Consider the following 16,374-nt stretch of genomic DNA (forward strand, 5'->3'; position numbering starts at 1 on the left):
AATCATAGTGAGGTTTGGATGGGCCGAGATGGACTCCTGCTTTCAAATGTGGGCAGATGATGCAAAGAAGGCGTTCTGTGAGCTCCTAATGGAATTTAGTGTTTGTGGTTCTATCTCCAAATTTGTGCACTTCTTGCAGCGTTTAACTTTTCCAGTTTGCAATTCGCACCAATTAAGGATAAGCAACTGGCAGACAAAAAAAAGTGTGAGATGTGGTCTTATCAAATGTGGTGCAGGAAGGGTAAAAAAAAAAAAAAAAAAAAAGCTCACTGGCCACCAGGTAGGAAAGAGAAAATAAGTGTACCAACAACATGAAACTGTTGATTGGGTAACGTGATTTAATGGTTCTATTAAAGGACCTTTGTGTGTCTGTAGGGCAGAAGAGAGGTAATGAAGGTATTTATTTTGGCCTGTGCGATGTGATGTTTTGTTGCTGAGGCCAACTCTCTTTTGGCTTACAGAAATCGATTTCAGGTTGAGATTGGTATCCGCTGGAATGTATCCGAGGAGGGCTTTTGCTGCATAAGAGCAATTTCAGTGTTTTGGCGTTAGGAGCAGAAGAGAAGAAAAGTTTAACTGAAAAGAGATTTTAGTCTGCGGTTGGGAGGTTCAAAATGCTAAACATTCAAGTGGCCCATACGTGTTAAGAAAGTGAATAGACATACACATGTTGGACAAAAACAAATATTTCGTTTTGCTCCCATTTTTCAGTGGTGTGCACCAGCATTGTTACATAGGCCAATCAACAACCTGATAAACTATTAGAAGATGTATTGGACTGGATGAGCCAAATGGTGGTCACACCCAAAACTGACTTGTTTTCTGGAACCCCAAATTTGCAGAGTGGCCCTTAATTGTGGTGTGTGCATCCAAAGACACACCTGCGGAATAGTCATGCTGTCTAATTAGCATATTGACAGGCCACACTTGGGAAGCGGATGGATCATCTCGGCAACGCAGGGGTGATCAGCAATACAGATTGGTAGATTTTTTAACAATATTTGAGACAAATACGTCTTCACTGTACATGGAAAAAGACATGGATCTTTGAATTCAGCTAATGAAAAAATTTAAATAAGTATTATATTTATTGTATTTTTCACACTATAAGGCGCACCTTCAATGAATGCCCTATTTGAAGACTTTTTTCATATATAAGGCGCACCGCAATATAAAGCGCATAGAACAGACCCTACAGGCTGGGGTTACGTTATGCATCCATTAGATGGAGCTGTACTAAAGGCTCAATATTGATCATTATATAAGGCGCACCAGATTATAAGGTGCACCGTCATCTTCTGAGAAAATGAAAGGCTTTTAAATGCGCCTTATAGTGCGGAAAATACGGTATGTTTTTCTTCAGTGTACTTCAAAGGTAACAAAAGTGACTAACAGCTTGTTTGCAAATAGTTGGATGTTCGGGAGCCCCTGCAGATCCATCAAGAGTGAAAATAACTACATAAATCTTTTATCTGCCTATTAGCCACAATGTGTCGGTGATGAAGGCCTTCAGATTTTTGCTTGATCGTGACATTGCAATTCCAACCTACAGATCAACTGCCACTATTCAAACATGGTCAAAATAGCCAGAAACGGCCTTGCGCAAGCTCCTTTTATTTGTAGTCTGGGCTCCTCAGGAGCAAATCCAATAACGCCGCAAAAGGTTTGTACACGGTAGACACTATTATATTTCATGTTTCCATTTCAAACTGGCATTTTCAAACCTGACAAAGTCATGAAATGGAGCAAATAAAGAATACAGATCACAACTGCAAGAACTAAGCAACCGTCCATGGAGCCTACCAAACACCAGGCCTCACAGCACTATAGATGACAGACTGTACATATTTCTGTCCGGGGTCAGATGAAGAGGCACATATTTCATGTACACTAAATATCATCCAAGGTATAAATTGCAGTGAAGTACCCCTTTTCAGACCTCGGGAGTAATTTCAGATGGGAAAACTGAGGATATACCGCGTAGAAGCCTAATTCTGAGTCGTGAGGGATCATTGAGGGTTTGGTGGAGTTCACGATTATTTACTTTTTTAAAAAATTTATACAGGCAAGTTAGAAGGAAGGCAAATACAACCTAAACACCATTTAAGGCCGATTCGAATAAATTTAAGACCTCGCTGAATAGAAGGTGGGTACTGAAAGTGAGGAGATCTGGACTATGAAAATATTTTTGAATGAAATTTCTGGTATATCTGATATCCCAGAAATGCAAACAAAAGCCTTTCAATCATTTTGTTACCAAACTTATGTTTTTTTCCCCCCGCCTTGCCATCTGACACGCCCGCTGAGGTATGTCTATCTACATACACACACACAGACACACACACCTACAATACCGTTCCCTTACAGTTGTTAAATATAGACGCACTTGATACTGCGCCGGCTGAATACGAATACCGGGAAGAGTCATGGCTCAAGCTTGTTTTTTTTCTCTTCTTCTTCTTCACCCTCCACAGGATGTGTGGTTTGAACAGAGAGGAAAGCCCTCACGCTGGTCTTTGTGATATCAAACGAGAGGGCGGGAGGCAGTTTTGATTGCAGAAAAGATGCTAAACAAGATATCGCGCAGCGGAGGAGAAAAAAGGGGTAGGGCGGAATAACATCCTGAGAGGTCAAGGACTGCAGCAAACGTCCAAATCGCAGTGCAGTTCATCATGAGTGCAGTCAACAGGGTTCATAGCCACCCCATCAGGCAAACTATATTGGTAACAGCCTATTAAAGATATATTCATCGGCCATCTTTGCTGATGACCAGAGTACAGCATCCATCAGACCACCTTGTGGGAGGCCATTAACGGGAATACGACACAGACACAAAAACTGGATGAAGGGTTCAGGCACGCAGAGTTGTAGCTGAAGTGTCTGCGGAAAGACCAAACTTGCAGAAGATGAAATTCAAACAGTGCTAAAGGTGTAATATGTTGACAAAACAGTGATAATTAATAGAAGATGAACAAATCCTCAAACCCCCACACCCATCTGGGGTGCACCAGATGGAGGGATAAATCTCCTCGAAAGTCTGAAAATTGCGTCAAGTGGAGTAACTGTATCCTAGTAAGGAAGGCCTATGAGTTTCTTTGGGTGGGACCTGGATCACAAGCAAGATGTTTAGTCAAGCTCTGAGACTTTGTGGAGTTGACCTTTTAGAATTCCAGCGTTTACAATGAATCACCACACCTACACACAATGATGAAAGCTCAAGGTTCTTAAAAGCTCAAACTTGCCTGCCTTTCTGGTAAGAAACATTCAAATTTGGTCACAATTTGACAATCTCTTCTTGGACAAGGGTGTCGTGGCCAATGAAGCTGATTTTGATTCTTGGAATGAGCCTGCAAACATTCAAACTTGCTGTAAAATGATAGATTTAAACCAAAATGACATACTTTGTGTATTTTCAGGCAGAGATAGTATAATTTTTTGTGAGTCTACTCGTGACAGATGAATCAACTTTTATGTTGTCAAGTAAAACTGGCTTTTGGGGCAGATTTTTTTCTTCTTTTAATACTCCCCAGAACACTGGCGAAACCAATTTTTGCGGCACATGCCTTTGACTCTGTTGGGAGTACTACACTCCCTTCAACTGGTCAAACCTAAGGCTTTATCAACTATCAATTCCACGTGACAAGAGTTCTGAGGAAACAATGAATAAATCAACTATTTGAAGATTGCGCCTCGTTATAAACGTCCAAAAAATGGAGCTACAGCGCAGCTTTACATGGACTAAATTGCAAAAAAAATGAAGACATCAAAGGCAGTGGGTGGGTGAGAAAAGGTTATTTTTCCTTAAAAATTACTTTTCAGACTTGGCAAAAAAAAAAAAAAAAATAGCGACAACCAAGCAAAAACATTGAACAAACTACATAAACCATCTTTTTTTTTTTTTTTTTAAACTTACAATACAGTAGTGTCATCCCATAGTGTTTTTCTGCCATCTAAATTTGGGGGAAACACTAAGTCGGCTACTTCGCACTTAAAGCATTGGTCGGCTCCATATCCCCAGGAATGGGGTGTGCTTCTCAGAATAGTCAATGGCAGATGCCCCCCAACGGTCCCCTCCCGTGTTATTTGAAGCCCAGGGGCGATAGAATTCAACCTCCTGCAGTATTCTGCTCTACGCTCCTTACGCCCTTACCTAGATAAATACATTTCCACCTCAGTAAAATAAATGTTTGTTAGCAGCACGCATAATTACTTGACAGCTGACATCTTTAGCTAAATGAAAGTTTAAACGTACATCGAATAATGTTGTATTGGCATTTATGGATTAAGTACATTTTGTTAGTCGCTGATAAGAAATGATAGGACACAAGCTTCAATAATTACCCTAAGCATGGGTACATCGGCATTACGTTAACTATTGCCAAGAAAAGATCATTTATCTACTAAAGACAAAATGTTTGATGGGCTCAGTTGAAATCTAATAGTGGACAGACTTCCATCATGGATTGGATGAGGTGACAAAAGCTCACAGGAGTTGTATCATGTCGCTTTTGGTCAATTCCGAGTGCTATATAAAAGTAGAAAGTATGTTCGGACTCGCCCTCTAAATCCCGATTCTTTGTGTGAGTAATGACGATAATAATCCAATCATTACTTCTTGTGCTACTCCGAAATAAAGATATCATAGATCAATAAATGTAAAATCCAATTTCATTATTTGAACGGTATTAATTAAACTGGAAAGACTTTTTCTTTTTTGTTTAAAATGGCAGACTTGAACCAGGACCTCTCTCCATACCGTGGCCAAAGGTCGGTTTCACAGTCATCAATGGATGGGACCAGGTTGCTGGCTAGTAACCTCACTCTAATCGTTACGGTGTGCTGGATGCTGCACAACTCTGCCGTCCACTTCCAGCTATGTCTCCTTCAGTTGTGATGCATGAACATCCGTGGCCCTCCTTGGGGTTAGCTAATGACGCTTCCTTCCATAGAGATAATCATTGTACTCTTTGTATCCGTGATCCATGACCAATTGCAAGAACGAAGTACAACGGCGAACATGTAAAGAAAATATTCGCGGTAAGTCAAAATGGCATTGGCCAAAAATGGGCTGCAAAATTGTGGAATATTTTGTATTTTTTTTTTTAAAGTAAATTGGACAGGATATCAGTTGTAGCTTGTTAAATTAGCATAAATTATTCTAAGACTGGCCCCCTCAAATCAAGATTCAAATCATCACTGATTTGTGAATAGCACTCGGTCTTAGTAATAAAGCGCTCTTAGCACTTCAGCCTACACTCCTGGGTTTGACGTGGCCGTAGCTGTTGTGGGAACATCAGGATCATCTTACAGTTCATGCCAGCAATTCAAGGCATGGGGCGGGTGTGGGCGAGGAAAAAGTAATAGTACTGATTACTAACACATCCAGTTATATTTGTATTTTTTAAATATATATTCATAGTTTTACTGCTTCAGCTGGATGCCCAATCCTGCATGTACAAAGGGAAGGAAGGTATCTATAATGACCTATTAATTGGGTATTCGTTCATAATAAAAAGTACCAACACCTGGGGGTAAAATCGGTGTGTGTGGGGTGGGGGGGAGTAACACCACTTAAAGCAAAATGTCCGACTGTGTATTTCACAATGCAGGTTTGTCTTGATGTGGCAAAAACTGTATAATACTTCATTTAACATTATTGCTTACTGTCATTACTTGTTTTTCTTTATAAAGTATAATATTATCAAATGGTGTCATGCACATTAAAAATATTGCAAATTTCTTTTGTTATGAATAAGATCTCTATTTATTTCAATTGCAAAAGGCAATTGGAGAGGAGTTACGAGCATGGTCAAGGAATGAATGAAACTCATATCTTAAAGCAACAGTGTATTAGACATGGCTCTGGTCTGATGACAAAAAAGCAAACAGGTGAGTTTTCAGCAAATAATGATGGCGACCCCACCCAAAAAAATCTGCAAATAGGCAAATCCGCAAATATTCACGGGTTCACTGTACTGAAACCTCGTACCAAAAATACCCCCCAAAACAGGAGCGTCAATACAAGACAGTGTACTACATAAAGCCTTTCAAGGAGGAGGTTATTAATTCTCCCCGTGTCCTGACATAAAAAAAACATCTGTGAAAGGAAGGAAACGTTCCATGTAAATTTATACAAACTTCTCGGAAAAACAGTCAGTGACCAGATTTCTTGCTCGGCGAGAACGGGTCAACGTTTCACTGGAAAATGTTCAAATTTGTGTATTTTGCTGATACACTCAAAATGCAACCACCGAAATGTTTTGGGCGAAAATGCCTCTAAAGTGCATTTTCGGGGACAACCAAAAGACTTTAGTCACAGGGAAAAAAAAAAAAAAAAAAAAGAGCAGTATGCTGTAACGATGCAAGCAAAAACAGCAGCCACCACGTGGTCGTGTAGAATTGAGAAAAATAAATAGAAAGAAAGTCGCTCATACTCGCTGCTTTCCGCTGTTCGGCAACTACTGAGGAATGCGCTGCCGGGGCGATCTACAAGCTAAAGCTAATAGCAGCTAAATAGGATGCTAAGGCATCGAGGAGAACGTTCGCTTCGTGTCCGTTGTCAACATTTTTTTAAAAGCTAAAATCCCATAATGTTTCAAAACAAGAATTGTACAGGGCAGCACGGTGGTCCAGCTGGTAAAGCGTTGGCATCACAGTTCTGAGGTCCCGGGTTCGATCCCGGACCCGACTTTGTGGAGTTTGCATGTTCTCCCTGTGCCTGCGTGGGTTTACTCCGGACACTCCGGTTACCTCCTACATCCCAAAAACAACATTAATTGGACACTCTAAATTAAATTGAAATTGATTAAATTGTAGGTGTGATTGTGAGTGCGACTGTCACGATGTGGCCTGCGATTGGCTGGCGACCAGTTCAGGGTGTACACCTCCTCCTGCCTGTTGACAGCTGGGACAGGTTCCAACACTCCCCGCGACCCTTGCGTGGATAATCAGCTAAGAAAATGGATGGGTGGATGGATGAATTCTACATTAAGATGGTTGGTTAAACTTGGTACACTGGGTTCACGATACAATTTGGGAATAAACTGGGAGATTTTAAGTGGATGAAATTATCATATATCATATAGTGGGCTTGATTTTAATTATTTTTTCAAGTGGTTTAAAATGAATCAAACACTGGTCCACAAGTGCAAATATAGCATATAGATTGATTGTCATAGACGCTACGCAGTATATTCCTTTTTAAGTATGACGCATAATCGCCGTCGCAACGTTTTAACATCAAACCTAAAATTAGGCTCTTCGCCGACGGACTTTTTAAGGTCATACGTTGCATTGTCGGGTGTCATTTATCTGTGGGTGGAGCTACAGTGGGAAAAATATCCACACAGTGCCAATATTCATTTTGTGTAACTTTACCATTATATTAATAATCGTCAGTGGGTGAATAACTCTCTCCGCCCTTTGGAATTTGTCTCAGCATAGGCAAGATTGACCAACTTAATTTTGGTCAAAAATATCTCAAACTATTGAAACTAAAAACTGATCAAGAGTCGTTCATTTCGATGTCCTCCATAAAAGATGTCTGATATTTTGTTATTTTCCATTGGGTTGCTGGGAGGTCGCTCAACATTTGTCATAATCATAAAACATTCGACACTCACCCGTCGGCGGCAGAAGGGCAAACCGTGAGCGATGATGTTAATACTAAATATTCTGAGGATTTTCTGAGGGGGTAAAGGGTCGGCAACAGTGTCCTTCGGATCGGCAACATCGAGGGTTTTAGTTTCCGGTGGAGATTTGGCGGAAGTCCTGTCTTTCCCATTATTTGCAGTCTTTCTCCGGGCTCCGCCGGACGAGAAACGGGGGATAGGGCAATGCCGCAGCATTGCAATGGCGGGGGAAATCGAAACTAACAAGTCATGTTCCAGGAAGAAGTCAGGAAGCTCTTCAAATGGCTTGAACGAGCGTCATGAACTCCTCACACCAGTCGAGTCCAAACTCCCCTGCTGACGGGCACCCTTTAAAAGTGTCTGGCTTGCGATGTCACCGCTGAGCAGCTGCCATTCGGACGTATGGCCTCCCCCAACCCCGCCCACCCAGCGGGGCTGTGGAATCTGGTCCCGTGACCCCTCTGGCTGAGGAATGAATCCCACGGCTGCGCACGTGTCCGAGGAACTTCCTCATTGCGAAGACGCTCGACACCCCCACCCACCCATGGAGGCCTTACAACTTAATAACGATGGTCATTCCAGGAATATCAATACTTCTGACTTAGCAAAGAGGCTGAGGACATCATTACATAGTAGTTACAGGTCAATATTTGAAAGACAAAAATAAGGTTGGAAATGGGGATGGACAGACAAATTTTCAATCAAGGAAAAGGAAAATCTACAGGTTAGCGTTGTATTATTGAGATGGAAAATCAGTTGAATCATCTTATATATATTATGAAATCTATGTAGTTCCTTGGATAGGACAATGTTGCGTTCTTGGTAGAAAAGGATGACATTTTGACAGGAGTTCGTCTGCAGCATGAAGGAGGGTGGGGCAATATTGTAAAACTTAAAACTTCTCCAATGGCACCACTCGTAAAAAAAAAAAAAAAAATCCCTTACCTGTCACAAGACTAAGGGAGAGTGATGGAGAAAAAATGGCAAATAGCCACAATAATGACTTTAGCCATTTCTACTTCTATAGTTTACTGTGACACGTCTGTCAAAAAAGATGTTACGTGATGTAAATTGAGGTAAACTACATGATAGCCAGATTGAAAAGCGGGCATAATTTACAACATAAATATTTATGTTGATTAAAAAATGAGTGTAGTGGAAATTCAGACAGTTAATGTTATCATTAGCGGACTGAAAAATGAAATCCCTGAACTTTGGTCATAATTTGTAAAGGAGCTTAGCCTATCATAGAGCAGTTATTTTGATGAAAGGTGTCAAGAAAAAGTATTGTCCATTTAGAGCATTTCTATATCAACTATCTTATTGTCTTAAGAAGACAAAATGTCCAGAAAGGAAAAATTAGATGCAAGCAATGTAGTGCTTCAATATTGCAAAACTGAGCTGGAAACACTGGAGAGATTTCCTCATAACAAAAGTATTTCATCACAAATTGATTAACCCCCACAGTTGATATAGGGTTGCAAAATTAGAAGAATTTTTAAAGTTGGAAAGATTGTACTGTACTGTGCACTGTATATATATCACACGGTTAAAATCATTATGCCATTTTTTTCCAATATTGTGCACCTTTAATCCAATAAATTATGTAGTACATGTACTTTTAAAATTTTTTGACATTTTTCTGTGTATGTAATACATCTCCATAAGGATTTCTACTTTTTGAATTGAAATAACTAAACTAAGATTTTGACACTATTCTAATTAATTGAGCTATACTTGTACATTGGATCAAAAATGGTGACAGTGCAATAACAACAACCGGGGCAGGGCAAAACATCAGACTTTCCCCGTGTGCATTTGAACATCTAAACGATGTGATCGCAGAAAGAATTAGCTGGCCTAACCTCTCTTCTGTTCTCACAGCCTTCATTGTTTGAGGAGGATTAGCGCACCAAAACATCTATCGGAGCAGACCATGCAGGCACGACGCATTAGCTTGTGCCATTGGATGCCCTTGAGGCTCAACCCTGCACATTCAATTTGTAAAAGTATGTTCAGCACAATTGGTGGACGTAGTCAATTCGCGGTTCAAATTGCTCATACGTAGACATGGGTGGCACTAGTGAGCCCATTATGGCAATTCATTGGTCACCAAAACAGCAGCACCCACGCTGGCACGGAAGGAGCCTCAGAGGAATTTTGGTAAGAGTTGTGTGGAAACTATTTAGCCACAGTTACCATCCCCGTCGAGTGAATTGCTCATTGTATGCATTCCATATTCATGTTGCATTGAGTTACACAAGCTATTATGTGTGTCCAGTCTGTTTTCTTTCATGCTGCATATGATTCAAACAATACGGAACTGGTCTCTGGCATGTGGTGGAATGAATGCTAGGAAAACCCATGCAAGCACAAGATACTCATGAAAACGCCACAGAGAAAGGTCTGAGATTCAAACGCAGAACCTCCAGCGTATGAGACAGATGTGTCAACCACTATTTCACTGTGCTAACACCATTAGAACACACAAGTGTTACTGTTGCACGTGTCTGTAGTTTATTTCCTAAAAATAAGAAAGTACTTATGTTGCACATTACTGAAAAACAAAGTTTAAAGTATTTCTATTTTACTACATATATTTTGTATATTACAAACTCCTTCTGGAATAATTTTCTGCTGTCATTAAACCTGCATTTTTGTTTTTCCACTTTGTTCCCATACGGTATCAAATATAAACTAATTGTAAAACCAGGGTGAGGTAGGTACCAAACCCTGACTTTCGTTGTACTGTAAATAGGGAGAGGATCGAGAACCAATTGGAACTGGGACTAATGTTCCAGTTCTACTGAAATTTCTTTTCCACTTCGAAACCTAGTCTCCCGAAGCCCTGATAATAAATGCCGAAACCCAACGAAGAACAGCACGCACGAAGGTGTTGCTGTATCCAACGGAAGCAGCAAACAAAAGTGTTTTAACCTTGTTAAAATGAACGACCAGTTGCGTCAGTGCAACACATGGAATAAGATTAAATTGCGCAAAGAGGCTTTTTCGATGTGTTGCGTCTGACGCGCTCCGAGCCTCAGCCTACACTGCGCGGCGCCTCAGTGAAGTCAATTCTCAGTCAGTGTCAAGTTACTTCTTGTGCCAAAATGCTGAGTTCTGGTGTCTACCTTTTAAAACAAAAGGCTACAACCTTCAAACAGGAAGTCAACTTAAAACTTGAACATATAAACCATTTAACTTGATGAAAGAGTCTTAAATAACTCTTAGTGTTATTTAACTTTTAACTGAAACATTAATTAAACAACAAGTTAATGGGGATAGTTCCACAAAGACTTTTAGTTCATAAGTTTGATCGTAGTACTGTTTATACAGAATCCAGGGTCAAATGTTTTAAACCAAGGGTGTCAAACTCATTTTTTCCTCACGGGACACGTTGTAGTTCGGGTTTCCCCTCAGAGGGGTGTTTTGACTGTGAAACAAAAATGTTTGTCTCATCATAATCAATTTATGAACCAGAATCTGAATGAGAAATCAAGGGTAACGTGTTTCTCAACTATTCATGTTTGGTAACACAAAAATGCTTGTAATATCTCAACTTGATCATTTAAGATAGAGGACAATTTGAAATTTTGGTACAGCTTTTTAAAGAATCATGGAAAAGGAAAATCTAGATTTGGCTTTGCGGGCCACATAATATCATGTGGCGGGCCAGATCTGGCCCCCGGGCCTTGACTTTGACACCTGAAATTTAAACCATAAAAACTTTTTTTTTTTACTCAGCCCCCTAAAAGAATCAGAATGACGTTTAGAACCAGAATCACTCAGATTTGAACGATCCCCAACCCTACTCCCAACTATCATTTTGTAGAACACAGGAGTAGTTCATTAAACAAACTTCCTTGCCTCAGCCCAGTAACTCAGGATAAAGGATGATAATGGTGTTTATGTTGTCCAGAATATTATGCCTACTAAATAAGGACATAAGGCAAAGCGAGAGATGTTTTACTGCGAGCGCGGCTTGTCATTTGCACCAACAAATTGCCCATTAACTCCCCGGTTGCTTTTATGGCCTTCAAATTAGCATTGCAAAGAAAAAGAAGTGTCTCTGCCTAAGCCTAACGGGGAAGCTGGAAACCCAGCCAAACACCGGAGGCATAACTCTTAGAGAAGAAATCCACAAATCGCCCGACTAATAACCGTCGGTGTGTGTCTGACCCGAGACGGGTAACAAGCTCCGCAAGGTGATATTAAAGCAATGGGTTACTTTCAGCCTAAGCAAATATTGGTTCGCTTTTGGATAAATGCCTCCCCCTGTTGGAAAGCAGTGGCATCTTGTACATCAGAACATCCATCTATTTTGTTGTTGTTGTGCCGTTTAGTTTTGACAGTTAACATCAACATAATGTGGCAATAAAAAGCTCAAAGCCTCTTTTTGAATAATATTTCACTATGCATTGGCCTCACAGTTCTGAGGATCCGGGTTCAATCCCAGCCCCGCCTGTGTGGAGTTTGCATGTTCTCCAGCACCCCCCATGACCCTTGCAAGGATAAGCGGCAAAGGAAATGGATGGATGGATGGATTTCACTATGCGCCACACTGTCGCTTATTGTACTACTACGACTACTACTATTGTTTTACTTTTTGATTGGTGGCCCAGTGAGTCTACCAGAGGCCAAGTTGTTATCCCCCTGTCAGAATCGGTACTGGCTCCGTATATCCATGATATGTTTATTCCATATTTGGTATATTTATAAAGCATTATTTAACACTTCAGGAAAATGTGTACTTGTTTTACGCATATTTTTTTTCTAGGCAGTATAAAATCTCCGTGTGTACGTTTTGATATTCCAGCCACTAGTACTAGAATACTTGAAGAGGATCAAACCCATTTATTTTATTATTTTGTCGATTAATAATCAACTGGCAGCACGGTGGATCAGCTGGTAAAGCGTTGGCCTCACAGTTCTGGGTACCCGGGTTCGATCCCGGCCCCGCCTGTGTGGAGTTTGCATGTTGACCCCGTGCCTGCGTGGGTTTTCTCCGGGCACTCCGGTTTCCTCCCACATCCCAAAAAAATGCAACATTAATTGGGCAATCTAAATTGTCCCTAGGTGTGATTATGAATGCGGGTGTCTGTCTCAATGTGCCCTGCGATTGCCTGGCAACCAGTTGAGGGTGTACCCCGCCTCCTGCCCGTTGATCGCTGGGATAGGCTCCAGCACTCCCCGCGCCCCTTGTGAGGATAAGCGGCAAAGAAAATTGATGGGTGGATAATAATCCACTGAGCGATGGCTCGTATATTGACGAGTAAGACAAGTCACTTGTAAACTGAGTTACCACTGTACTACTACCAGGCCCTTTCCAGAGTTACATTTCCTGGCTTTATTATTACACCGTTCTGTGCCGATGACACCAAAACAAAGACCCCCCAAAAAAAACAAACAAAAAAAGCCCAAGTCAAAAATAAGTGTATGATGTTCTAATCACTATTTCACACCTTTGAGAATCCATACAATACATAAGAAAGGAAGGGCTGGTGTGCTGGGAAATGACAGCTTCAATGGTCCACTGGATTGAGTGCAAAAGGAAACGCAAGAGAGGAGGAGAATGACGACACGAGCTGACAAGTTTAACATGCAAAAGCTGCCACCTACGACAACCTTTTCACTCCCCCATTCCCAACCCATGGAAAAGAAAAAAAAAACAACTCCTCAGATTATATTGCTGAAGTATAATTAGGTGGCCATTTTTGTTTGCGCATTTTTCTTTTCAAAACATAAATGACAAGAATCACAATGGAACGAGTGTTTGTGTAATTTCAACCTTGAGCGATGAGTGTTAAGTTCGTTCGATATGTATTGGATCAGCATTTAGGACAATTGGATGATATTTAACATGTAAACTGGAGGAAAAAAAATCTACATAAGAACCTGGATGGATTAGATGCAAGTGTTCTGAAACACACTTAGTATACCAGACGTGCAGCTTTGAATAAGAGACCTCTAGCCTTGTTTGCGTCACCTTGGGTTCCAGGTTTCATTCATTCCGTGAGTCATATCGAAGCCATAATTCGCCACATCATCAAGCTTATAACTCATTTTACCCAAATGTCACCTACCAATTCCTTAATTAAATCCATTAAAATGCCATCAGCTTGTTTCAGCCACACAACAAAGACACACATTTTTGTTAGATTTTTAATTTCATAAAAAAAAAAAAAAAAAAAAAAGTACAAGAATTTTAGTTACTGGACAGTGGGGGCAAGGAGACTCACAACTTTGATGTAAGTTTCCTAGGAATGGGGAAGTAATTTGATTAACCTACCCACCATTCCATCGATTAATGAAATACCGTAATTCCCGGCCTACAAAGCGCATCTGGTTATATGCCTCACCCAGTACATTTGTAAAGGAAATACCATTTGGAACATAATTACTCCGCAGCTGTATAAAAGCAGCAAGTGCCCACATTGAAACCCACATTCAAACACGAGATATTGACAAAGAAAGACGGTACACAGAGAGTTTAATGCTAGTGCTGTGGCACTAACGCTAGCTTATGCTAACGCTGCCCTAAAAGGGCCGGTAAAAAAAAAAAAAAAAAAAAAAACATACCGGTAAAAATCACTGAGACACGGCAGTTACCTGCAAGCGCAGCGCCAACAGGGCGTAACAGGTAAAAGTCACTTCCTTGGCACATATATTCCACCGGTCTCACTCTTACCTTTTCGACCTTACCTTACCTCGAGTCCCCTCTTCAGACCGTTAGAAAAAATGCACAAATTGGCTGCATCACCGTATTAACTGCTGGGTTGAAAGCGTGTCAACTAAGTCGTGGCATATATGCCGGAAATAATGGCAATCGCAGAAAAATTTGTTGGCATACTTCCAATAAGCAGCATGGTTGATTAGCACATCTGCCTCACAGTGCTGAAGACCTGGGTTCAAATCCGGCCCCGCCTGTGGGAGTTAGCATGTTCTCCCCCGTGTCTGTGTGGGTTTTCTCCGGGTACTCCGGTTTCCTCCCACATAACTAAAACATCCAAGGTAGGTTAATTGAAGGGTCTCAATTGCCAGTAACTGCGAACACCAGTCGGAGTAGTTGGTTGTTTGTATTGTATTGTATGTGCCCTCTGATTGGTTGGCGACCAGTTCAGGGTCTACGGTCACGGTCTGAGCCAAATATGGGCAAAGCTGATATAAAAGTGGGTCAAAATGAAGTAGGTCCCTTTTCTGGGCACTCATTTGACGAAAACCAAAGTGTTTGTTGTTTTCATGAAACTGACACTTTCTTACTTAGTCTACCTTACAGAGTCGCTCTCTGGAGGTCTAAATACACAAATTGGACATTTAATAGTCCAAAAACAGTCTCTGAAAAGTCCGAAAAACTTTTAGGCACACAAGTAAAGATTGCTTATCTGGGGTACATTACTGTACTGTGATATTTGTCTAAAACAATTACATTTTTAAGAGGCCTCATGTGCAGTGATGTGCTGTGGTCTAAAGAGGGCAGCAAAGTTTAAGAAAATAAGATGCAGCTGGGTTATGTGAATGTGGAGAAAACTCCAAATGCAAGGAGGGAACGAGACTCACCTTCTTGTTGGAGGAGCTTTGGTGGGAGTCCACGTTGTTGCTGGCGACTGTCACATTGTTCCTGATGGAGGGAGACATCAACCCTTCCTCTGCTTCCTCATCCTCCTCTTCCTCTTCGCGCCCACTCTCTGCCGAGTGCTCAAAGTCATCGCTGTCCTGGTCCATCTCCTCCTCATCATCCCCCTCTTCCTCGTCCCTCGTCCTCCTCTGTTCCTGCCCTCCCTCTGTCCTCTCCTCTTCCTCTTCTTCCTGGTGACTGCTGCTGTTGTTGTTGGTCTCCTCCTCTTCCTCCTCCTCCTCCTCTTCTTCCTCCTCCTCCTCCTCGTCCTCCTGCGTCCGCTCCCTCTGCGCAGCCCTCCACGTCCAGCGGGGTCCTTTCTCGGCCCGGTTCACCTTGCTGGGGGGAGCTTCCTCGCCTCCCCCATTGTCCCCCCTGGGACCGTTGCTCGGCACAGGCTCGTCGGGTGCCCATGGTGGTCCTCTGTCCACGTCCACCTGCGAGGCCTCAGGCTGGAGAGTCATACAAAGGAAAAACCTTTTTTAGATATTTAAAAAATTCACACAAAAAAGTGGCACCTCAGAGATGAACAAATGAAGATGAGGATTGGTACGTTTGTAATCTGACAAGGGAATTTTGGATTCCCCTGTAAATCCGGTACACAGGAAATAAGACAGGAAATCGAAACGTCTTCTGTAAGATGTGCGAGGCACACATTTTATTTTGACAATTTCCTGCAGGAAACGATTTTTATTACTTCACATGCACTTAATTTTTTTGTGCTAACAATGAAGTGATGAGATATTTACATTTGGAGTCCATATGCACAAACGTGTCATTTTGTGCAAATCTTTATTTACCGAGTACTCAATAAGATGATTCTTAGGTCCTAGTTGTGTTAAGAGCGGATTCGTCCTGATTTCAGCCTCTGACACAAGTCGGGGTTGACAAGCTTAAACGATGAACACGTTCAATATTTCCGATCAAAACTACGTACGGAGAAAGTCGGCATCTCTTTGTGACATGAAACGGAATGTAGCCAATTAAAAAAAGTGTACATACTGACAATGCCGCGGCCACAAATGAAAACAAGTACATCTTGCTGGTGTCTTTTACTACTTTTTTTTTTTTTTTTGCACAAAAGTGTGCTCCTCAAAGGGCAAGAAGTATTTTCCAAATAGTATTTCC

At 41.3% G+C, this 16,374-nt stretch overlaps 1 protein-coding gene across 1 annotated transcript in view; it reads right to left on the minus strand.

The window, feature by feature from the left end:
• Positions 1–16,374, minus strand: part of LOC133505796 (cilia- and flagella-associated protein 251-like) — a 48,688-nt gene that overhangs the window by 2,121 nt on the left and 30,193 nt on the right. Inside the window, exon 4 of the mRNA XM_061829258.1 lies at positions 15,189–15,698. Coding sequence (XP_061685242.1) covers positions 15,189–15,698 — 510 coding nt within the window. The remainder of the gene's footprint in view (positions 1–15,188; positions 15,699–16,374) is intronic.

This window comes from Syngnathoides biaculeatus, chromosome 9, assembly GCF_019802595.1.
Source record: "Syngnathoides biaculeatus isolate LvHL_M chromosome 9, ASM1980259v1, whole genome shotgun sequence".
NCBI classification, from domain to species: domain Eukaryota; kingdom Metazoa; phylum Chordata; class Actinopteri; order Syngnathiformes; family Syngnathidae; genus Syngnathoides; species Syngnathoides biaculeatus.